The sequence below is a fragment of the Molothrus ater genome, chromosome 3, assembly GCF_012460135.2.
Source record: "Molothrus ater isolate BHLD 08-10-18 breed brown headed cowbird chromosome 3, BPBGC_Mater_1.1, whole genome shotgun sequence".
Taxonomy (NCBI): Eukaryota; Metazoa; Chordata; class Aves; order Passeriformes; family Icteridae; genus Molothrus; species Molothrus ater.
This window is the reverse complement of record NC_050480.2, coordinates 33,806,789-33,831,836: the sequence shown is the minus strand read 5'-3', so window position 1 is coordinate 33,831,836 and position 25,048 is coordinate 33,806,789. Positions and strand designations below refer to the sequence as shown.

At 42.2% G+C, this 25,048-nt stretch overlaps 2 protein-coding genes and 1 long non-coding RNA gene across 3 annotated transcripts; 2 read left to right on the top strand and 1 right to left on the bottom strand.

Annotated features, from left to right (window-relative positions):
* Nucleotides 1–1,566: 1,566 nt before the first annotated feature.
* Nucleotides 1,567–3,996, top strand: LOC118685208 (uncharacterized). Its single transcript, XR_004979942.2, has 4 exons — nucleotides 1,567–1,700; nucleotides 3,278–3,322; nucleotides 3,582–3,665; nucleotides 3,767–3,996. It is a non-coding gene; the product is annotated as an uncharacterized LOC118685208 (long non-coding RNA).
* CEBPZ (CCAAT enhancer binding protein zeta) lies at nucleotides 2,589–18,118 on the bottom strand. The gene is given in 17 exon segments (XM_036380643.1): nucleotides 2,589–3,867; nucleotides 4,584–4,665; nucleotides 4,752–4,813; nucleotides 5,298–5,381; nucleotides 6,342–6,541; nucleotides 7,547–7,604; nucleotides 8,955–9,055; nucleotides 10,351–10,417; nucleotides 11,573–11,641; nucleotides 12,520–12,622; nucleotides 13,301–13,354; nucleotides 13,809–13,897; nucleotides 14,252–14,426; nucleotides 14,743–14,974; nucleotides 16,064–17,410; nucleotides 17,412–17,590; nucleotides 17,962–18,118. Coding segments are annotated over 17 exon segments (3,198 nt in total). The 5' UTR covers nucleotide 18,118; the 3' UTR covers nucleotides 2,589–3,727.
* Nucleotides 18,119–18,208: 90 nt separating this feature from the next.
* On the top strand, nucleotides 18,209–24,975 carry NDUFAF7 (NADH:ubiquinone oxidoreductase complex assembly factor 7). The gene is made up of 9 exons (XM_036379988.2): nucleotides 18,209–18,518; nucleotides 18,602–18,682; nucleotides 20,036–20,146; nucleotides 21,076–21,286; nucleotides 21,780–21,838; nucleotides 22,550–22,663; nucleotides 23,479–23,622; nucleotides 23,927–24,100; nucleotides 24,477–24,975. Exons 1-9 carry the CDS (start codon nucleotides 18,210–18,212, stop codon nucleotides 24,687–24,689), a joined length of 1,416 nt encoding a protein of 471 aa, XP_036235881.1. The 5' UTR covers nucleotide 18,209; the 3' UTR covers nucleotides 24,690–24,975.
* The last annotated feature ends 73 nt before the right edge of the window (nucleotides 24,976–25,048 follow it).

Below are 25,048 nucleotides of genomic sequence, written 5' to 3'. Positions count from 1 at the left end.
TTCCTTTCTTAGATCCATGTTTTCTCCAACAACCCTAAGCTTCTGCTGCTTGGGTTGATCCTGTTCACTTAAAATCCTCAGAGCAGGAATTACTTTACTAAGAAATCCCACTGAATACAAGCAATACCTGCAAACTCAGCCACCAGGGAAAAGAGAATTGGAAAATTAATCACCCTGTAAGAATGAGCAGCAAAAATATTATATCTAATCTTACAAAACACTAGCAGAGGTGGGGGAAAAGCATCTTACATAGAAAATTAAGCCCTATTAAAAAGGAAAGTCTGAAGAGCTTTTATTTTGGCAATAAATATTTCAGTCCCATAATATGAGTTAATAGCAATATGAATAATAGAAGACAATGAAAATGCAAGGAATAAGTTGACTGTCTTTAAAAACAGACCATGTGAATCTGCTTGTAGATGGGGCTAAGAACTCATAGATAGGGAAGCAACAGAAGAAACTCTTAGCTCTAGAAAATGTTACTACCAACATGGACTATTGCTCAGTCAAGGCCACATTAAATTCCTGATCCTAGAGAAAAAGAACAAAGAATTAATGGAATTATGAATAGGTTCTTCTTTCTTTTATATAAAGGGGGGTGCATACTCAAGGGGACCAGAGAGCAGGTGATTTGGGAAGTCCATGCCTTCCAGGTACCTCTCCCTCCAATGGGAGGGAGATGCAGACAGGAACTTAGGATAAAAAGGGGGTTGTATCCCCCAACAATTTGAGAGACCCCCATGGGAAATGCCCATGGCCTTCATTCAAATAAAGTTAAAGGACTCCTTTGTCTCCTTTTTGGACATAAACCTCTGGCATCATAGGTTAATTCTCCTGACACTTGGGAGACACACTGGTTATGTATTTCAGAGTTGCATAAACCCGAGAGCTCCAAGGTATTCCACAAATCAAGCACGCCAACTATCAGAAGTTTTTACTATTTATACCATTTAGCTAACTAAGGAATTAGTGTTCATTAGCTGCAAATGACATAGTTCCCTTATTAATTAGTCTTTTATCTTCTGTTAGATAATCATTGTCTCGCTTCTCATGCTCATCAGTCAACATGCTGTCTTTCTCTTCTTGTGGGTCGACGGTTCTCTTGGGTCAGTGGCCATGAGTCGGTGGTCACAATCTGCCCCTGCCAGAAATTACCTTTTACCCAGTCAAACTGAGTTTGCTTTATCAGTTTCTTCCTTATCATGGGGGTTCTGCTGAATGTCTTTGTGCCCACTATCAGTAGTCCATTCTTCTCGCCTGGCATTATTAAGCTCTCCCTAGGTCTGAGCTTACTGAAGCATATCGCGCCCAAGACCTTAACAAGGCAATTCTACCGACAAGTCATTTGTATTTCTAACACCTGGCCATCACTTAGCGCTCGCCTGTTACCCGCTCCCTGCCTCACGGATTAATGTCTTTTCTCGTGGATTGCGCCGGATATACAACAAAGCCCGCCTTTTCCTGAGAAGATTTTTACACAGCTCACATTTTGCACCACTTGCCGCCGGGCGGAGCGGCCGGGCCGCGCCCATGACGGGCCCGTGAGGCGGAGGAGCGGCAGCGCCTGCGCAGCGCTGCGGGAGGGGGAAGGCGCCGAGCTCCGGCCATGGCGCGGCGCGTCCTGAGGGGGCTGCTGCTGCTGGAGGCGGCGGGGCTGCTCGGCGCCCTCCTGCTCTACCGCGCCATGGACCGCAGCCAAGGTGCGGCGGGGCGGGCGGGGGCCGCTCCCCGACGGGGACGGGGGGCGGGCAGGGGAGGCTCCTCCGCGCGGGGGCCTCCGGCGGTGCCCGCGGAGCACCGCGCACCGCTCGGGGTGTGTAAGGAAATGCCGCCGTGTGGGGTCAGGAGTTGGGCTTGGGTGAGTACAGGCGCACAGGGCTGGCTCGCCGGCCCTAGGATTTACCTCTGAAGAACGAGCTGCTGGTGTAGTTTTACAAACCCAAGCCCGCGAGCAATCAGTCCTTCGGGGGGCAGCACGCCACCACACCGGGAACAAAAGGAATCCTGCCCGGTGTTATAGTAGCAGCACCGGGCCGGATAAGGATTTGAAAGGAAGACACGCTGTCCGCAAATGAGGCAGGAAGTGATCAGTCCAATTTCAGGCACCTGGTGTTGAGCCAGGTGATGGGAAGGGATGTCCTGGCTGTGTCTGGGTCTCGTAGCCTTTGCAATTTGACATTTCCCAGGCTGAGGACAGAGCCGGCTGGCAGGAGGCGGCCAGCGCTGTCTCCCAGGTTATTTAACTTCAGTCTCTTAGACTCAGGATTCCGTGCCCAGGTAACACAGAAAGAATAAGCAAAGCCCTAGTACGGTTACTACAAGGAGGCTTGCTCTGCAGAGCAGCAGCCTCTCTTTGCATGCAGGGCTCTGCAGGGTGCAGCACTGGTTACGCAGACCTGTGTCCCTTTGGGAAAAGAGCTGTCTTGCCTGCAGGGTCAGGGCGAGCCAAAAGGCAGCTGCTGCTTTGGCTGGGAGGGCAAAAATCCACCCATTTCAGCAGTGGTGTGGTCTTCATGCCGAGTACAAGCTGAGCTTTACCTTCGCATCAGTTTGCATTTGTTTTCCAGGATCCAGATGGTGTCAGGCTCTTAAATTTCAGCCATCTTTGTATTTTTATTAGAAAATACATGTAACAAAAATATGGAGAACAGATGTTTTCAGCCTATTGTAACATGATGCTAGGCATTAATCTTTGGGATTTTTTCTCCTCTTTTGCAATTCTTATTTCCATTTGCATATTCTCTATAATTGCAGTTCCATAAGGTGCAGTGGGCTAATCTAACAGCTCAGTGAACTCAGAGGCTTTTACTGCTTTTTTTGTGTTAGTACTAGAATGGTTAACATCCTTTTACAAGCTGCTGTAAATAATTAAAATAGCATAAACCTGTTGTGATTTTCTACTGGGTTGTCAAGAGTGGCCCACGGAATGATTCAGTGAACATCTAAATCTGCACAAGGAAACAAAATTTCCCTGGTTTTACCTGCATGTCAGTCTATGAGAGGCATGCAGCTTCCTGTGAGTTGTAGGACTTGGTTATCACAATTGTAAAGAAGCTCAGAAAACACTGTGATGATGGGGCTACATGTATGAGTAACCTGAATAAAGTCTCTGAAATTATTTTTTAAAAATAAATTCCTATCACATCATTTAATGGTGGCTGAAACTAGCAAAATTTAAACAAATTTTGATGAAACAACTCTAGTTAGAAAAATAGTACATTTAATTATTCATCTTAATATATGCTGGGAAGTAACTGTGATTTATCTTTCTTGTCAGATTTCAGATACACAATGCAGAAGAGGTTTCCATTAATTCTGGAAGGTGAGTTTGTAGTCGTTGGCTTCAGGATGGCTGAAGCTTCTGTTGCATCTTAATATATACAACACTATCTTAGAATGGCTTAAAACTTTCCCCAGGAGACACTGCAGAAGTTTTTATTGTTAAGGCATGGCTGGAGTGTCAGACTGTTGGACAGAGACCTTAGAGCTGGAGGGTTATACACTGAATAAAACCAGCCACAAAGGGGCTGCTCATCAGATATGTCTAACTTAGAACTGACATGGATTTTCCTATTTTTCAGTTTATTACAAATCCAATGAGCGGTCTGGAATTCATGGCATAAGGGAGAATGACCAGATGACGTGGTTAAGCAGCAAGAACTGAAGTAAGAAAGAATAAATATAAAACTATTGAAGAATAATTCGTTTTTAAATGTCGACATCAAGTTCATCGTCTTGATTTCTTGCCTTTGAACTTGTTTTTCAGCCCTCTGTGCCTGAACTGTTTCTTCTTTTTGATGATGCTTTTCACATCCCTGTTGTGAAGCCACTTGTCACGCTCTATTTCCCACTGGATCTGTTTGACATCTGGAGAAGGAAAGATGAGAATTTAGGAGCCAATGGATACCTCTGACCATGATGTGGCACGCAGATCAATCACGTCCAAGTTAAAACTTGACTACTGTATTTATTAAAGTCAATGAAGTGCAAACTGCCTTTTTTTCTGAGAAAGCTGTGGTTTTTTCATTTCACAAAACAAACCCTACCATTTCAGTTTTAGACATGCTTTGTATTTTACTAATGCTAGACACATTTCCATTAGGAGTAGTGTTTATTCAACCAGCATATACACATGTAATTCATTAGAATTACTTTGGGAAAAACACTTTCTGCTTCACTGACGCTGCAAGGAGACAGTCCAATAGGTAGGTAAAGACACCAGTACCTCATGCCTTCCCTTCGCAAGGAATCAAGGCCACTTTACCTGAGCAGAATTCACACAAGTGCTTGACAAAGAGCATCCTGCCTGTCCCTGTTCACAGTGGGAAAGGGCCAAGGACAGCCTCTCCCTCTTTTCTGAAGCCTTATTACTCCACTACTCCCACTTGATTTTTAGCACTGGGCATCTCTTGTCACCGGAGAAAACTGTCACGTTTTACTGATGCTGAGCTACTGTCCCTGCTGTGTGTGGTTTCTGACCCTGTGTTCCAGTTTAAGGTGGTTCATCTTTCATGTACAGAACCTGAAGGGAAAGAAGTGAATTTCAGCATTACAAGTGCCAGCTACTTGCAGCATGTACTTACTCGCATTATCTCTGTTGGCCATGGCATTCATTCCGATATTGTCAAACTTAGAGCCAGCATTTTCATCCAGCAGATAGCCAAACTTTAAAGAGAGAAATTATAGTATTCTGTTACAAAGCAACAGGTGAAATGCTTGATCACTTTTTGTTAAGCACTGATCAAACTCACCTCTTCTGCAGATGCCAGTATACCAGCATCTTGGAGTTTTCTCTTCTTTCCTCGCCTGGATCCTTCAAACAAAGAGTATTACTCTTATGAGACACAACTTCAAGTTCCCAAAGACACTAAAACAAGTTTTACCGTGTTTTAAATGTTTAGAACTTTTTCTTAATGAGATTACCTGCATTAGCTATGTTGGAAATCTTTGTTCCCCATCCCTTCTAAAAGAAAAGGAGAAAAAAGAGTTTCCAACCAAGAATTAAATAGCACAAATCTGTGCACCAGGTGTAACAGATGTAAAGCACCAGTACAACTTCATCCTTCTTCAAAATTTCTCCTTCAATTCTCATCTCTTCAACAGCAGATTGTTACCGTGAATTATGCTGGCTGGGGATAACGTCCTTTTAATTTATGGTTTATTCAAATCTGAACCTAGATCCAAAACATGATAATCTGCTGTAGTAAATCCCTCTATTTGCTGTAGTAAATCCCTCTATTCCAAAGGGTTTTGAACTATTTTATTTCTATTAAGCTTTCATGTCAGTGTTTTCTTACCTTCCAGTGATCCCGCAAAATTCGTATCTTTCTTTTTCTTTCCTTTTTTACTGACAGATTTCAGTTGCTTGTCATTGTTTGAGTCTGATGGGAAAAAAACCCAAATACATCAGTCCCCAATTTTCACACCATGTTCATGTATTTAAAGTGCAGCAGAGACTAAAATTCCTTTCTAGGCATACTTGTCAAAATGGTCCAAGTCTTTAAAAGGCAGTGCAAATCTAGTATTTCCTCAAGCTGGACCATTAAAAATTGGTCTTTGGTGTGCTATTCTTTCTGTTGTTTCCAAGCACCGAAAGGAAATGATACTATGATACACAGAATACAAAAGCTAAAAGCAGGCATTAGGTAAACCTTGAATGTCTGTGTGGCAAGTTTGGTGAAATAATAATCTCATGAAAGATTGTGTTAACAACTGTATGAGCAGTTTGCCTCCTCTACCCTCAGTCATCTTCCTGCGACCTTTAGTTATTCACTGAAATACTCCATTAATCTCTGTTTTTCCAGCCATATGCACTGTATTCTGCTTTTCAGGGGAAAAAATAAAATCATGCAGGTACAAGAACCAGTTACTTACTTCAGTGGCAATAAAAACTTGAGTGCATAGCTGTATTAACAAGAGTAAGCTGTTACATGTGAGACAGCCATTTCAATAAAAGTGACTTCATCTAAAAAAAACCAGCATTAACTATGTCTGAAGAAATACAAAAATTATCAATTATCAGATTTTTTCTTCTCCTTGAGCTCTTTTAATATTTCTGCCTAGTGAAGCCAGTTATTTGTGTATAAATTTTTGGAATGAAAGAAACTTGTCTCATTTGGAAGTTTTTGATGTCTAATTCCCACTCTCACCTAGGAGATTGTGCCTGGAAATGCTTATCTTAAGACTTCATTGTACAGAGAAGGACTTGTCATTTCTTTGCCTAAAAGCCAAACTTCCCACCCAGATAACTAAACTGGAATTTGCATATGTAGTTACATATTATATATAACCTATTTTTAAAGCTTTTTCTTCTTGTTTTTCAGTAACAAATGGCACTTTACCTAGGTCATCATCATCTTCAGACACATCCATAAATACACCTCCCTCTTCATCCATATCCTCTTCAAAGTCTTCATCCATACTTCCTAAGGAGACTTCCTCATCATCCAGATCGCTGAAGTCATCTTCATCATCAGAATCCTCCCAGTCAGCACCAGATCCCCCACCTTTCTTGCCACCCTTGGGATTTTTTTTTATATTACTAAAAGAAGATGTAACAAGCTTAGCACTTCATCTGGAAAAATACTGTTTGCATCGAGATGACATCTATCTACTGGCAAAGACTATGTTAGGAAAGTTCAACATCATTGCAAACTGCTACAAATGTAGGCTGTGACCTAAAATATACGTATTATACACTCGTGTTTTCAACATTAGTATAGGCAGTTGTGTTATAAAAGTCAACCATTTTAAGAAGTTCTGGAGAGAATCCTACTCTGAAATTAGCAGAAATGACAGCTTGAGTATTTTATCTCCTCTGTGTGTTTGCTCCTTTTCAGAAAGTCTTTTCTGTAAAACACAAACTGCTCTATCAAACACCAGTAGAGATCACAAAAATGTTTCAAGTTTCACTAGGAGTTTAGACTTTAATTCTGCTGTTGCATCAAGGGAAGAAGTCTCTGTGCAAATTCAAACACTTTATTATAGATACTTTGAGTAAAATAGAAGCTGCTTAATCATTTACAGTTGGACTCAATGAACCTAAAGGTCCTTTCCCACCTAAATGATGCTATGATTAATGGAAGTGCTGACTGCAGGAGAACTGAGCTCTGTGACTCTGGATCTCACAAAGCTTATTAACTGTGTTAGGTCCAGTTACAGCCAGTACTTATGGCAGCACTGCCATTATGCCTCAATCTGTTCCTTTTGTACTTGGTAATTCTCAAACACAAACCTGAGACAATGTAAAACAAGATTTTACACTGCTTACTGGGTCACTCCATTGTATAAAATAAACAATTAATTAATTAATTAATTAAGACAATCCAATACTACAAGTCTCATTTAAGGACTATAAACATCCCAAAGTCGTCATGAACTATTTTGGGACGTGCAGAAAACCTGCATTACTCAATGTAAATCTGATATTGCCTTTTTTGCAAGGTGATATTCTAAACCATTCTGAAAAAAGTCTATCTCCTTTCACAGAGTAAAACTCTATACAGATACTAAGACAAGAGGAGTAAGAACTAATCTGAAGTCTTACCCAGCAAAATCAAGGTCATCCTGGCCCACAATGGCATTATCAGCAGCTTCAAAAGTATCTAGGAAGAAAGAAAAATGTTATTACTACAAAGAAATCTGCAAGTCATTGCATCCAGCAGGTACAGGAGTTGTTGGAGCAAGTCCAGAGGAAGGCCACAAAGACGACCAGAGAGCTGGAGCACCTCTTCTAGCATTGAAGTTCAGCCTGGAGAAGAGGAGGCTTCAGGGTGACCTTACTGTGGCCTTCCAGTACCTAAAGGATGCTACAAGAGAGCTGGACAGTGACAGGATAAGGGGGAATGGCTACACACTGAAGAGTTTAGATTTGGTATTAAGAAAAAATTCTTTACTGTGAGGGTAGTAAGGCACTAGAACAGGCTGCCCAGAGAAGCTACGGATCCCATCCCTGAAGGTGTTCAAGGCCAGGTTGGGCGGAGCTCTGAGCAACCTGTCTTGTGGAAGGTGTCCCTGCCCATGGCCGGAGGGATGGAATGAGGTGATCTTTAAGGTCCCTTCCAACCCAAGCTATTCTAGGATTCTAGCACTGCAAAATATCTAACTTTCAGATAGAGGGTCATTATTTGAAGCTTCTGAATTTATGAAGCAAACTCTCATTAGAGATACTAATAATAAAAGACAAATGCAATTCGTAACACATTCTTCTCGTAACTAAGACCCCATTAATTGACTCACTAAGAACCCTGATAAAAGAATGTAGAATTCTCTTAAAATACAGTACAAAACAGTTATGGAGAGTTAACTGGATTTTTCTGAAAATACATATAAGTAAAATTTTAAATAATAAAATAATGGACACTTTCTGGTACACTAACAAATTTAAAGTCTGGAACAAATTAAATTAAATTCTGGAACAAATCACACACTAATTCCAAAGCAAAGTACATGCTACAGAAAGAGCTAAGGCTACTGCAGAAGTTTGCCAATGGCTGTCCTGAACTCATAACCACAAGAAAGACGCTAGAAACTATGAGAGAAACTGTAAGCAGGACTGAAAAAGGCCCAGCAGTAAAGAAAAAGTAAAGGCAAATGTTACATGCTGTTAGAACAGGTTACTCACACTACATTAGGAAAAGAACAAAAGGGCATGAACTGCCACTCATGAGTGTAAGTTCAAAATCAGACAATTTCCAGCCACTCAAACAAGCTGACTACTGCAGTGGTGGGAGCAAGGCCTCTTTTCCAAACAGCCACCCAGACGGCTCACACAGCACACGGCCGGAACTGCTGTCGGCAGTACCACAAAGAGCAACTGGAAAGCCAGTTTTCTCCCACTGCCATATTCCTCTATCTGGTTCTTTTACACAATATGAACTATAAAAAGGATAAATTAGTAATTTGGAAAATCTGGGAATACTGGGATAGTTACTGCACGAAGAACACAGCCTTACCCAATGCTCTTTCAAATTCATCATCATCCACATCTTCCACACTTTCTTCATCATCCAGACGCTTTTGTTTCTCTCTCTTCTTATCAAATTTTGAATAAAATCTGAAATAACAGACACAAAATTAGAGGGAATGGTCTTTATGACTTTTTTAAATAAAAAATCTGCAAATTTTTTCCCATGTATGTTGCCAGTTGAAAACTATGATTGTTTCAAACACATCTAAAATCAAGAGACTTGTACTTCCTTTGTCTATCAAAGAATCAGTCACAACTGTAATATTTAAAACAATGAAATTTCACTGGCCAAAGGTGGCAGAAGTTATTTTCAACAAAATGAATTTATAAAAACCACAACAAAGATGTCAAAATCTGCCTTAGACTGAGAAGGAAGAAAGGATCAAAATCAACTTGTATATAATTGGGAAAAAATAAAGAAGACATTCAGCCATCAAGTTTTATTAAATTTTCTCACATAGCCCTCTTCTTTTGGGTCTTAGTTTTATCTTCTGTCTGGCTTTTATCTTCTTTTATCTTCTGAAAATGGCTGTTATCTTCAGCCATTTTCACCTTCATTTCATGTTAAAGAACCACCAAACACGGAAAGGCAGTTTTGACCATATACAAAAGAGTACTTTGTACAGAAGACTTCAAATGTATAATCTCAGTTTCAGCCATCTCCAATGTAACAATACTGTTAACTTTTCAGACAGAGGCACATTTTTAAGATGCTTTTCTTTAATCTTGAAACCAACACCACTATTGTATTTATTTATTAGTAGTATATTCCTCAATATTATAGTATCAATTAATTTATAATAAATGAAGGTAATTAGAATAATTTGCTAAGGAGACACAGGTAATCAGTATTTTGATCTAATAAAACAAATCTTTGTCAAATGCATATCACTTCAATTTTAGTACTACAACTGGAAATTCAAAGAAACAGAAAGAACTAGAAGTAATAAAAATCTAAATACTCTGAAAAGTAGCTCCTTTCTTTTGCTTTGTTCCATTCTAATAAGCTTTGATGTTAATAACATAAACAAGCTATATTCCAGCTTTTATTATATATACTTCTAATGCATAAGAATTACAACCCACAAGATATTCATCATTACCCACTACTTAAGGCTTCTCTATTATAATGTCAGCTTACTTAATTTACTTAAACTATAAGCCCAAATTGCCTTTGTTCATAGGTGATATTCTTTCCTAAGCACTTTTGACAAATGTTAAAATTACATCCAAGAAAAGCACTATCACCTTAAGTCACTCAAATTAATCAAAATTTCCAAATACTTGAAATACCAGAGAATACTTACAAAATGCAGTGGGTTTTACTGGCAGTGCATTAAAAAAAGAATACTTAAAATGGACATTCACAAGTGTTCCTTTACCTGTGAAAGAACACTTCATCCACTGGGATTTTGCTTTCATCTTTGGCCCGGAATTCCTTACTGTTGACTGCAAAAACAAAAAAAGAACTGATTTTACCCCAAGTTGAAATGCTGGTTATTCTTTACAGAGCTTAAGCAGCACACACAGATAGAAGCAGACACACGGTGTCATCCATTCAATAATGGGGAGCTTATCTGAAAACCTCTTCAAACTACCACGGAAGGCAATTTTGACCACATACAAAAGAGTACTTCGTACAGAAGACTTTAAATGTGTAATCTGAGTTTCAGCCATCTTCAATGTAACAATAATGTAAACTTTTCAGACAGGGGCAGGTTTTTAAGATGCTTTTCTTTAATCTTGAAACTAACATCACTATTTTATTTATTTATTAGTAGTATATTCCTCAGGACAGAATTGCTCCTTCAACTCAGAATAAACTAAAAAATGTGACAAAGTGTATAGGCTAAATTTTCTACTTTCAGCTTTATCAGCTGTAAAACCAGCCATAAAAGTACACCAGTACTTACTAATCTGCATAACTAAAACCTCTTTGCAACACAACAGACCCAAAGCTGGTGGAAAAGCCCATCCCTTGGAATGCTACAGTAGAGGCACTGCCACAGAAGATGGTACTTCTTCTGTCCTCAAGCAGCATGTTTTACTGATAGTTTGCTCTGGTTTTTTAACTGCTGTTTTTAAACTACATCCTACTCTTGATTGTTAGAAACAGTGGGACTGGACAAAAGGCAGTTTATTTCTGGAGGCAGGAAGACTCTTAGGAAAATAACAGTGCCAAAGATACCTTACACTCAACAACAGCTGCAGCTGTGGCATTGTATGGAGCAATCTATATCATTTAATGAAAGAATTTAATGTGATTTAAATAATTATACAGATCCCTTTTTCTGGTACTTTAAGCCATTTTTCAATCATAATAAACAGAATAAAAATGGCTATAGAATAACTGACTTTCTCTACATATTTTTTTCTTCAAATGATTCAATAGATCCAAAGTTCCATCTGTGAAGATTCCATACATCCTTACAAGAATATGAGGTCGGATCCTGAACATCAGCATGACCACTTCACTCCTGATGGATGGCACTTTCTTTTATTGCTAAGACAAACAGTATAGACAGAGCAGATGACACATCTACATCAACCAACCAAGGATTTTTTAGTCATCATAATCTTAACTGATTTAAGGGGCAGACTTACCTGCAAGATTCTGCATATCCTTCATAAACTGCTTCTTCTTTGGCTGCATTACCACACTGCTGGTGTTTTCTGTATCAGAATATAAATCAGAGAGAATTTTTATTTGATGACTATTGATACAGAACTGTTAGGAGCAGCTGACAGACCAGTGGGTTGTGCTGCCATCCAGAATGACCTCAAGAGGCTGGAGAAATGGGCTGACAGAAACTTCCTGCAGTTTAACAAGGGGAAGGGCAAAGTCCTGCACTGAAGGAGGAACAACCCCAGGTACCAGTACACACTGGGGGCTGCCCAGCTGGAAAGCAGCTTGGCTAAGAACACCCTGGCAGTCCTGGTGGACACATAGCTGGATGTGAGCTAACACTGTGTCCCTGCAGCAAAGTAGGCTGATGGCTTTCCTGGCATTTGTTAGATCACACTTGGAGCCCCGCACCCAGGTCTGGGCTCTCCAGTATAAGGCAGACATGGGCATACTGGAGAGAATCAAGTGATGGGTCACTAAATTGATGAAGGTGACTCCACCTGAACACCTGGAAACACTTTTCACTGTGAGCACAACTGTGCACTGGCACAGATTGCACAGAGAGGCAGTGGAGTCTCCACTCTTGGAGATATTCAAAAGTCTGGAAAGTCTGCTCTAGGTGTCTCTGCTTGAGCCCATGACTTCACAGGTCCCTTCTAGCCTCAACCATTCTGTAGTGTTCACATCTCCCTATCCCTTGCTGATTCCTGCAAAGGGAGCAGTTCTGCCCTGCAGGTGTGAGGGGCAGGAGGATGTGGCTGTCAGCTGGCTCCGGGTTGCAGACATCTCTCTCGCAGCCCTGAAGACTGATCCCACTCCTATGTTCCACCACATGCACCCCAAATACTTGACAAGGCCAGTCTGAGAGAATAACAATTCAGAGAGCACCTATAACCAGGATCATATGGTACAGAGAAGTGCCTACCTTTGCCTTTGCTGAGCTTGGGATTTCTGTACACAAAGCGATCCAAGAACCTCATTAACGTGAAATCCTGCAAAGGGTCACCGGAGTACTGAATGTGATTTCCCTGAAAGAAGGAAAAAGCCAAAAAACATTAAGGTCTCCATTTTAGAAAGACACCATCTAAACACAGAGGACTCAATCAGTTCAAGAACAATATTAAAACATACTTTAAAAAGATAAAGATTTGGGGATACTATACCACATCACCCTGACCAGGTTCTTCTTTTTCCAATTTCACTATTTGCTTAACTAAACCACAACTCCTTTGCTTTGTTTCAGTGCTAAACTGCCTTCCAATGTATCGTGCTAACAGCAGTTAATACTCAACATCATTTCAATACTGTATTTTCAAATGAAAAATAAATATTTTAAATACATATTTGTGAAAGTTGGAGTGGTTTTGGCATACAACAGTATTTAAAAAAGAATTTGTTCCTGTAGTGGGGCTTCCCATATTTTAAAAAAATTAAATAAAAAGATATAAAAAAACCTCTAATAAAGCTTTAAGAATTATATAACACCTACGTTTCTACAAAACTAAAACTTTTGTGAGCAGTCTCCTTTACATATAACATTGTCATTCTATGGAAAGCTTGACATTTTAGAGTATGAGAAGAGTTCTGCAGAGCTGCTAGTTACCCATGAAGTGCAAGGAGACATTATAATGTATTTTTTCAAATGGCAAAAGACACCTGACATAAAATATCAAACTTCAAAGCAACAAGCTAGCAAAAGCACTTACTTCTAGAATTGTTTTTGCAAACAGGGCCACAGACGGATGAAAGTGTTCAGAAAGCTGAAAAACATGAGCCATTAATTGATTTCTAATTAAAAATACATTGTAAGACCACTCTGTGACTTACTAAATAACGACATACACATAGCCATGCAAGGCTGATGATGTACTTTAACAACTGAAGAACTTCAAGTTGTAATCTTTTATTTGCATTAAATACATTTTCATTTACAATTTTATTTAAGTCAACACTAAAAAGCTTTAATGATCAAAGGTAAGATCCAACAGTCAAAAAATATCATTATTGCCAAATCTCCACTTAAAAAATTTCTATTCCCTACTCAAGAATATCAATATTGCATGGAACATACACAAGCTTAAAGCTGAACGCGTCAACTTTATCCTTTCTGTTGTTACTCAAGCAGCTACTTCAAGAATAATCAAGTTCTTTTTCTTCTCTTCATACAAAGGCCTCACTTTTAAACTCAACAACAACAATTCAAGAATGTCCTACCTTCTTCAGTTCCCAAAGGCTTGTACTTTCAGCACCACAGTATAAAGGACTTCTGTGCAGAGGATCATAGGAAGCTTCACCCTTCCTGCCTGTGGGGTGGAGGGGAGCAAAACAAATTTTCTCAGGCAACTTTACAAGAGTATTATTCTCAATTCCCCATAACAGTAATGCTGCCCATCACTCCAGCTGGACAGGCCAGGGGTTCATCTGGCAGCAGGAAAAGGCTGTATTCAGCTGCCCTCCACAGTGAAATACACTAGTCAAGAGTCTCTTCATCACTGCTGAGGTAACAGATAAATTGCTCTGAGTGGTCGCTTTCAACCAAACTTCAATTTAAAAACTAAAATAATGTTTTAATCACTTAATCTTACAACAACTCTTGACCAGCATGTCCCTGTTATAGACTCTTAGCTGTTAAATTATGTATTTTCTTGCTGATTTACCTCCCATATTCAGATGATGAACCCACGAGGCTGATGAATTTGAATTGTTTGTTTTAGTAGAACTTTCCATTGTATTTCTCTTTTCATCTTCTACTTCTTTGTCAGCATCCACAAATTTTTCCTCATCCTCTTCAGCCTCTTCTTGATCCTTAAAGCACTCTTCATCATCTGATCCCTAAAAAACAAAAACCATTAGCAAACAGCTTTTCCTTTCCATATTTACTCTGATTTTTCAGAAACACGCACATAAAGTTCTTGAGCTACTAATAAAAATTTAAACAAATGATGGTTGATGTTTAAGAAATACGGATTTTTGTCCTTGATATAGCACTTAAAATTGAACTTTACTGCTTAGAACACACAACTCTAATGGTCCCTCCCCATCTCAAGAAACATCTTAGCACATGGTTACTAAAAGACAGGTTAGGAAAAGGTGCTTATGAAAACAGCTCTTATTGAAAAAGCAGTGAGATAAAGAAACCATCTTATACCATGTGATCCTGTAACTGGGCCCTTAACTCTGGTTTTACTTTCAGAAGCTCAGACAGAAGGTACAGGGTTCCACAAATGAAGGGTGGCATTTGTCCACAAGTGACTTGAAGCAGCCTCTTCACAAAGGCCTTCACACGCCGCAAAACAACATCTGCCTTCAGAGACTTATAGACAAGGTTTAGAAACATGGATGGCTTTGAGCACGATGCTAAAGCAGGATCTAGAAGCTTCCTGTAGGACACACAGGAGAAATTTTGCTGATGGTCACAATGCACACAGGAGAACAACTGCTATTAACAACAATTACCTACATTTTTCAGAGTGCCATCTAAAAAACAGTTTGCTCCTCAGTACTCCATACTATTAATTTCAATCCTGAACTGTCAAGAGCTGTGTAATATTTCTGGATATATACGAGACACTGAAGATTAAAAAAAAAAAAAACAAACTGCCTTGGTAAACAAACCATTCCAAGAATATAAAAAGAAACTGAGTTCTACTGAAAACAGCTTCAAAATTTGAGATATTCAGTGTTAAGAAACTAATCTGATTTGTTCATTTGCTTAAAAAAAGAAAGCAAATGGTTAAAAATCAGCACACTTCACAATCAGATCACTTCACAATCAGATCAGACATTTGTACTGGCAAGTTCATTTCCTGCTCCAATTTTTTTCTAGGCTGTCAAGCACAGTAAGGCCCTTAAATACACTGAACATTCTCAGGGAACTTGAAATTCCCATTTTAAAAAATCAGTAACTTCCTCTTGGTCATTTAAACAGAAGCCTGTAAGGATCCTATAAAGAGTCTAAACAATCAGCTGGGACAAGTAAAAAAGCAGTACTTTTATAACACAAGGGTTTCCAGCTACGCAAATTAAATCATCTATAAAATTTAAGATAATATTCCTCCTCCTCAAAATAAGAACCAAAAAAAAAAAAAAAAAAGAAACAAGATTTTAGGCTATTTACAGGCCTAATTTACAGGCCTAATTACTTTACAGGCTAGTACTTCTAAATGTGATTTCAGAACAGTTATCCATTAGTTTCAAATAACATCTGGAAGCAAAGGAAGCCACCAGAAGAGTGGCAAAGGATGAAATGCACATGTGTTCTTGGGACCTATCACTGTCTTTTGTTTTTATCCTCATGTTAAATCAAAGAAATCATGAATTTTCTTCCAGCTCCTACAAAACATCAAGAATTTTAGCCAACAAACACAAAACCAGCAAGATCTTAAAAGCAAAGTGTTTCTACAACTTTAAATTAATGGTAACTACTTCTTAAAATGGAATGTATATAAAAATGCAAACCTGCCACTTACTTGTACAGTGCTGCATAGTACCTGTCCGACACAGTCTGCTGAGAGTCCATCACTTGAAACAGCAGCATCAGGGCCTGGACACTGGTACTGAAGTTCACAAGATGCAGAACTTTGAACAAGGTGTTCATTTGCTCTTTCACTTTCTCATCACCAGTCTCAGCGTAAGGGTAAGCTCTGTTTACCCCGCAAAGAAGAGCACTGAGCATTTTGGATTCAACATCCTTTTTCTTTATACAGTTCCGGAAAAAGCAGAAGTACAAAGTTATCAGCTTGTTAGCCAATGCACTTTCCTCATGACTGAGGACTATCTGATTTAGAAAGCAGATGGCATAATATTGAGTTTTCACGTTGATGTTTGAGCGGTACAGAAGCCTCTCCACCTCACTGCACACTACTCCCTTCATGTTTGGATGCTTGTGAAGCAGTGTCTCTAAAAGATAGGAGGCTTTGGTGGCAATCTTGTTCTGAGGGTCACCCAGTTTGTTCACCAGCAGAACCAGCAGAGCTTTCTCCTGCTCAGGCTTGTTACAGAGCAGCTCGTGGGACACTGCCAGCGCTCGGGATTTCGTGGCTGTCAGGCAATCGTGGCTCAGTGTTTCCAAGGCCTGCACAAACTCTGCTATCTGCAGCTTCAGGTGATGCTCAAAGTACCAAAGGATCAACCGCCTGTCTCTTGAGTCCTTGTTGCCACTCGACATCTGCACTATGCTGTTAAGGGGTCGCTGGGAGAAAGACCACAACTTCCGATTGTCTGGTAAGATATCTGTAATGAGAAGCTCCTTGAAAGTATCTAAAGCCATAAGGCTCTGCTGCCTGCTGCCCTTTTTCTTTATGAGGTTTATCAAGTTCTCAACAAATTGGAGACTGTGGACAGCACTGTCCTGGATGAGAAGGGTCATCGCTGCCATCCTGTCAGCCAAGGTACCTGAGGACACAACAGTTTTAATCCATGCTGAAGAGGCCCCCTTCTGATAGTCTGTCTTATTCTTAAACAGGTCTGTCTCGTGTTCATACAGCTTTTGGGCCAGGGCCTTGTACTTGGACAAAAGTGTCTGATTCTGTGGCTCTGGAGAGAATTCATTGGTGTATTCCATGTCATACCATTTGCCCCCCGGTTTGATCAGGATTGCTTGCCTAGCATGAAATTCAAAATCTTCTTCCAGCCTTTCTTTCTTTGCAGAAGGCTGCTGGCCCTGACCACCACCAGCCTGCTTCTTCTTGCTGTCTTTCACACTGCTTGCCTTTTCCTTTCCTTTTTTTTCTTTTTTCCCCTCTAGTGAAGGACGATTTGTTTCCTTCTTGCTTTTCTCTTTCTTTGGAGGCTTCTCTTTCTCCTTGCTGCCCATCATCATCATCATCATCCGCATCCCCCTCCACCACCAGGCAACTCTTTGCATACTTGTTGAGCCCCAGGGAGCTGACGAACGCCTCCAGCTCCCCTTCCTTCAGGTCATCGATCGTGTCCTTCTTGCCGCCATCCACCATCTCACTCTCCTCATCCACAGCACACAGCATGAGGTAATCTTGCTGCGGAGACAGGGCGCATCTGTCACGGGCAAGGTTTGCCAAGACTCCCAAGACTTCCCCACAGAATCCCTGAACAATGTGGGTTGGGAAGGACCTTGAAGCCATCTAGTTCCAACCCGCCTGCCACGGGTAGGGACATCTTCCCCTAGACGAGGTTGCTCAGAGCCCCGTGCAGCCTGGCCTTGGGCACCTCCAGGGATGGGGCATCCACAAGTTCTCTGGGCAACCTGTCCCAGAGCCTCACCAGCCCCTGAGCACAGAACTTGTTCCCGACACCTGCGTGGGCCCCGCACACCCCGCGCCCCACAAGGGCCCGTCCGGGATGGGGGTCCCGGCCGCCACGTGCTCCCGCTCCCTCCCCGCTCCCTTACCTTGGTGCCGCCGAGGCGCAGCACCTCTTCCAGCGTGAACTCTCCCGCATCTCCGCCTCCTGCTTCTTCATCTCCGTCGTCGTCCTCCTCCTCGCCGCTGTCGCCGCCCGCCTTCCTCCGCTCCCCCAGGCCGAAGTCCCAGAGCGTGGCCGCCATGGCTGCCCGCCGGAAGCGCTGCCGCGCACACGCCGGACGCGCGTCCGGCCGGGACAGGGCGGGGAGGAGCGGGAGGAGCGGGAGCCGCTGTCATGGTGCTGGCGCTCGTGCGCCGCGCGCTCCTGGCGGGCCGCCGGCGGCTGCCCCGTCCCGCCGCCTCTCCCCGCTTTCCCTCCCGCCCTTTGCGGGGCCACCCCGCTGAGCCCTTCTCTCCCCTCCTCTCCCCTCCTCTCCCCACAGCTCCGGCGGCGGCGGCGCGGCTCTGCTCGGGCGTGGGGGGCGAGGCGGAGGCGGCCGGCGGGGCCGGGGCGATGCTGCGGCACCTGGCGCGCAAGCTGCGGGCCAGCGGGCCGGTCACGGTGGCCGAGTACATGCGGGAGGCGCTCACCAACCCCGGGCAGGTGCGGCGGGGCCGGGCCGGGGCGGGGGAGGCTGTGCCTCGGCCCCCGCTCACCGCGGCCCCTGTGCCGCTTCCCCCTCGCAGGGTTACTACACGCGGCGCGGCGGCGTCGGCGAGAGCGGGGACTTCATCACCTCGCCTGAAATAAGCCAGGTGTTTGGAGAGGTAACGCTGCTCCTCGCGTCCTTAGTTACTTGTTGTACTTCAACCACGCGGGCCTGGCTGGAATCCTGGTGAGCAACAAGCCATCCATGAGCCAGCAGTGAGCCCTTGTGGCCAAGAAGGCCGATGGAATCCTGGGGTGCATCAGGAAGGGCAGTGCCAGCAGCTCAAGGGAGCTGATCCTGCCCCTCTGCCCAGCCCTGCTGAGGCACATCTGCACTGCTGAGTCCAGTCCTGGCTCCCCAGGACAAGAGAGACATGGAGCCCCTGGAGTGGCTCCAGTGCAGGGTAACAAAGATGATTGAGGCTCTGGAGCATGTCTCTAATGAGGAAAGGCTGAGGGAGCTGGGCCTGTTCAGCCTGGAGAAGAGGCCCTGAGAGGGGACCTCATCAATGTCTGTGAGCATCTGAAGGGAGGTGCCAGGGGGATGGAGCCAGGCTCTGCTCCGTGGTGCCAAGCAATAGGACAGGAGGCAATGGGCAGAAACTGATGCACAGGAAGTTCCACCTGAACATGAAGAAGAACTTTACTGTGCACTGGCACTTAGATTGCCCAGAGAGGTTGTGGAGTTTCCCTCACTGGAGACATTCAGGAACCATCTGCACACAATCCTGTGCCACGTGCTCTAGGATGACCTACTTGAACAGGGAGGGTGGTCCAGGTGGCCCAATGTGGTCCCTTCCAATTTCCATCCCAACTGATTTTCAAGCCAATGTTCAGATACCTTATCAATGTCAAAATACTGGAGTAGCAGTGATAAGGTTCAAGTTATTTCCCAAGAGAAAAATTGGTTTTGAGGGAGGAAAGGGGGTTTTGTTTTTCTGAAAGTCCTTTGTCTGAAACACAATCTGTGCTTAGTAACACTTTACTGTAATACAGAACTTGCTTATAAATAAAAAGAGTTATGTTGATTTTCCAGTGTGAAAATTCTCCTCAAAAATAATCTCCGGAGTTTAGTCTGGCTCACTCTGGTTTGTGTATTATTTCCAGAAGGGAAGATTGGCTAAATCCTGTTCTCAGTGACGCTTTGGTAAATGCATTGTCAGGAAGAACACTTGTACAAAGGCACCTGGGCAGTGACTTGCACTTAGGTGAAAGTTCTTGCTCCAGCCAGAACAGACTCCTTGCATTTACTGATGGAGAGTTGCTTCTGCTGGGCTGACAGCAATCAACGACCAATGTTAACACTTAAAGACAAGAATATGATGTTATGTACCACAATTCTTCTTAACTTTTAAATATCAAGACCGAATGTTGCTGTGTTATCTCAGTTATTATCAGACGAAAGGCAGGCATGATTTTCCACAAGTGCTGAAGTGATTACTGTAACCCTGTGTGCTGTTTCTCACTGACAGTTAATAGGAATATGGTACATCAGTGAATGGATGGCCATGGGCAAACCGAGCACCTTCCAGCTGGTGGAGCTGGGCCCAGGGAGGGGCACCCTCACCGAGGACATACTGCGGGTAGGTGAAAACATTCCTGTTCTTTGCTTCTGGCTGTGTTCCACAGCTACAGTGAAATCTGAAGGGAAGATGTTTTGCTGCCAGGGTTTACTTACCCTTCCCTGGTAGCCAGATCACTTCAGTCAGGGTGGCAGCTCAGGCTCTGATTAGAATGGAGGAGTTTCTGGGACCAGGGCTCTCAGGTGGAAGCAGACTGGGGGCCAGCGTGTGCACACTGCACAGACATGCCTGTGACCTTCCAAACACCACTGGATAGAAGGGCAGGGCAGGAATATTCCACTGCAAATTATTTCTGTGTAGGGAAACATTATCCAAACAGAAAACCATCTAGGAAGTTGTTGCTGTGTGTTATTGAGATGGAGACCTTAGTGTAAGGAACAGAATGGGCAAGTACAATAACACAGAATGAAACTGTGTTCATTCCTTTGGGCATTTCAGGGCCTTGTTTCTTTTGAGTTAATGTTTTGTGTTCAGGCATGCCTGCATGGCTGTCTTAATTAAAATGCTGCTGATTCATAAACAGATTGCTAATGGGACTTAGCACCACATAAGAACTTTTATTCTATTTACATATGTTAATAAAAATAGTGAAATGTGGGATATCAAACACTTCTTCAAGGTGGCAGGGAAAACTGAACCATTTCTCTTCTAGTGGCAGACCTTCTACAGGTCTTAGAGGAGCTGCTACTAGTCTTCCAAGTTAGCTTTTCATGTTGTTGTCCTTTATTAAGATTTATGAAGAAACTCACACCTGTACTGGAGGACCAAAATGCAATGTCTCTCACTGAGATTGTTAGTGAAAGCCAACTAAACTCTTTTACCTGAATAGTTAATAGTGAACAGTAAATAGTGAGAAGAAAGGTTAATACTTAAACCTTTAATATACACAGCACAAGACTGCACCTAATAGAATTCATCTGCCTTTATAGGTCTTCAAGCAGCTCTCCTCTGTTCTTAGTAAATGTGATGTCTCTGTTCATCTGGTAGAAGTGAGCCCCAAACTCAGCGAGATCCAAGCAGTGATGCTGACAGGAGGGAAGGCGCAGCCAAGCCCTGAGGATGAGTCTGCTTACATGAAAGGCATTAGCAAGACTGGAATTCCCATTTTTTGGTACAGAGACATTCAAGATGTGCCTGCAGGTAAGGAGCTTGAATGCCTCATTAAAGAGATGGTGCCCTTCCTTCACTGACAGCTTTTGATAGCAGAGGGCATCTCTGCTAGCCTTCACAGTGGACAGAAAAGTTGTTATATACATATTTGTTCTTACTTGTATGAATCTGAGGCAGGATCTTGGTTCATTTTCATCACTGCTACCTATTCTGTCTACCTTCATTTGGGCATAGCTACCCAATTTCCTATATTCTGACTTTTTCATGGGGAATAAAAAAAAAACCACTTTACTGGCTTTGCCTGAATCTTCTTTCACAAGATAGTGATCTAACATTCATGGACTGGTAGCTAGAACTAGCTGTAGAAATGGTATCTTCAGTGTGTGCAAGCTGCAAGTAATTATAATTTTTTCACAACCACATTAACTAGCTTAATTCGTTAAAAATCATAAAAATATTTTAAACTGGAAGCTGTTCTGGAAGTGTTAATAATTTAATGCATTATTTTTTTACCTACCCACAGGTTACAGCTTTTATCTAGCACATGAGTTCTTTGATGCCCTGCCAATACATAAGTTTCAGGTATAGCAAGATTATTATTTTAATTGTGAGCATCTGCTTAAACACTTTTTCTCTTTGAGGAAGAGCAGAAGTAAGGTGCCAAACTAGTCACATGCCCTGTCTCTGGTGATGAAATAATTCTAACTGAGTTGGACAAATAAGGCTTAATTCAGCTGAAAACTGTAAAATTAGTAATTATTTTTGAATGGAAAAACTTGAGGAAAGCTAAGGATTTCTTTCTGCTGAGATAACTCTCAATGTTTTGGGGTTTTTCTTTCCTTATGCTACATTAACGCAGCTTTTAATTTCCACATGATTTTCTGCAATACTGCTAACAAAAGACTGAAGGGCTTTCACTTGAATAGTAATGAGAGTAGCAAAATAGAGGCTAGTTATGATTCAGAAGTAGCTAATTTATGATAGTCACCAGTAGAATGAAATTTTATTTTGATAAATTAGATGTCGCACTCTCAATAGAAGAGGCAGCAGGTTTCTTCAGGGCATCATTCATTCCTTTTAAGTATAATTAAACCTGTATTGTTGGCTCTGCACATGAGACTCCACCACAAGCTTTTTCTAAAGCAGTTACTGGAATTAAATGAGTAATAGTTTTTAATAATGTATTGTTCCTAAAACCTTTGTGAAAAAGCTTGACATATTATTTCAATGAAATGAAGAAGATACTGTGGTACCTGTTGAGTGTAACCTGAGTGCTTTGGGCTCGTTGAACAGCGAACGGAGAAAGGCTGGCGTGAGGTCTTGGTTGATATTGACCCAGAAGTTCCTGACCAGCTGCGGTTTGTCCTGTCACCATCCAGGACCCCTGCAACACAAAACTTCATTCAGGTGAGGTTATGCCTCCCAGAGCTCATCCTTACACCTTTATTGACTCTTTCAAGTACATTTAGTGCTTCTCAGTTACTCTGACAGCAAGAAGAGGCTTCTCAGTTTATAAATGAATAAAGCGTAAAATTTCCACCAGCATTTAGCTTTGTATGCTGTGAAACTGCAGCACAAAAATTACTACATGTATGAAACTTCACAAAATAGGAGCTTGAACACAGAAAATGCCTCAGAGAGCAAACGGAGGCAGCAAGTGTCAGACAGAGTTCTCCACTGTGTGTGTGGCATCACCATCTCAAGAGTGGCTTGAGGTGGTGCAGGGTTCAGGCTCTCAGTCTGCTGCAGGGTGCTCAGGGCAGCTGCCTGCTCAGTGCTGGCTGGCCTTTAATGGAAAGTGGCTGTGGTTTCTTCCTGAAGTGCACTGGATACCCAAAGCCACAAAATTAAGTACTGGAGATTAAACAGAGCTACAGAGTCTGACACAGGAAGGCCTCTCGGAAGGGTGTGCACAGCTGAAGCGCTATTTTCCTTAAGTACTACAGTAAGGAAGTTGTCACCTGATACAGATATTCTTGGTAGAAAAATTTGCATTTGACTAGAGGTTATTGAAGAGAGGACTGAAATCCAGCACTCAGAAAATACTAATTGAGAATGAGTGGTAGCAAAAACTAGCTCAAGCCAGTGTAGGTAGCCTAGAATGCACCTCCTGTACCTGCATGTCCCAGCAGAGCAACAGCCCCAAGACACCAGGTGTGAGGGATACTTGCCTTGTGCTTGTCTGCTAATACAGGTGTTCTGGTCTTTGAACTCTGCACTAGCCAGAAGAAACAAGAGACCACGTGGAAGTGTGTCCTGAGGCTGGTGTCATTGTGCAGAGGCTGGCCTCTCGGATAGAGAAGGATGGTGGGGCTGCTCTGGTTGCAGATTATGGCCACGACGGAACCAAAACTGACACTTTCCGGGTAAGGCATTTGCCCTACAGCAATAAGCCAAAAGATTCTGTTATCTTTGATCATTAGGTTCTTGTAAAATAAAGTTCCTAGTGGGCATAACAGCAAAAAATGCATAGAACTGAGTAACTCCTGTTTAATCAGTACCCAGAAGGGTTTCTGTCAGATGGAAAGGCTAATCTGAGCTCTTGCTACATTTATCTCTAATTTTCCATGTATAATTTGCTATTGTCACCACTCAAAGGCACAGCTTAATTTTGCTGTCCCCAGCTATGATGGACTACAGCTGGGTGTAATCTTCCAATTTCATTTTCAGGGTTTCCGGAATCACAAACTTCACGATGTGCTGAGTGCTCCAGGTACAGCAGACCTGACAGCAGATGTTGACTTCAGCTACCTTCGAAAGATGGCACAGGGAAAAACAGCTACGTTAGGCCCTATAAAACAGAGGGAGTTTTTAAAGAACATGGGCATTGACCTCCGACTGCAGGTACAAGAGCGTCCACAGCTGCAGAACTCTCCCAATCCACAGGCAATACTCTTAAGCAGCACAAGAGCTCTAGTAAAAAATCTTGGGTTTTAAAATGAAGTTGTTCAAAATAGCATGGAGGGGTGAGATCAGAACGTTGTTTCTGCTAGATGTAAGTTACTCCAGATTCCGGAAAGTAAACTGATCATATAATATTTAGGAGCACTTAATGCAAAACTTGCATCCGTGTATGGGCTGTGGGTCATCCCCAGTGATCTCACCAGTTCTACCAACCATCACAGCACTGTTAAGTGAAAAGGATGCAAGAAGGGATTGCAGGTATGCAGGAATTTATAGGAATGCAAGAGGGGCTCTAACCTGCTTTTTTTTTTATCAGGTGCTCTTGCAGAATTCAGGTGACACAGCAACTCGTGAGCAGTTACTTCACAGCTATGATATGCTGATGAATCCTGAGAAGATGGGGGACTGTTTTAATTTCTTTGCCCTGCTGCCTCACCACAGACTTGTACATCCTGACAAGAAAGATAAGCCAGAATCAAAGTCTCCCCTACCACCTGTTGCTGGATTTAATGAACTGTTACTAAAGTAATTTCAAATACTATCACAAAATGCATGATGGCTGTTTCAGAATAAGTCTGGTGCAGCACACCAAACCTCTGGACTGACCCTACTCAAAGCAGTACGAGGGGAAATAAAAGACTGCACATACAGAAGCCAGAACACACAGAGCAGAGAATGAACAGTGGTTTGGGGTTCTTATGAAAGAACAGATTGAAATATTTAGTTGAATCAAAACTTGTCAGTAACAAACATGCACTAAGGATACTTTAAATGTATTCAAGCTTTGGTACTTGAATAAAATCAAGATGCCTTGACGTCTCTGAAGATATTTTTATAAAGAGAATAGTGACAAGATGCATGTAAAAGGAGTTCCTGCTGGCTGAATTT

Bases quoted from the DNA above. Each gene is read 5' to 3' on its own strand.
- NDUFAF7 (XM_036379988.2), top strand. From the start codon at position 18,210: ATGGTGCTGGCGCTCGTGCGCCGCGCGCTCCTGGCGGGCCGCCGGCGG. The intron at 21,287-21,779 runs GTAAGGAGCTTG...ACCTACCCACAG, and splicing joins CATTCAAGATGTGCCTGCAG to GTTACAGCTTTTATCTAGCA. The intron at 24,101-24,476 runs GTACAAGAGCGT...TTTTTTTATCAG, and splicing joins GCATTGACCTCCGACTGCAG to GTGCTCTTGCAGAATTCAGG.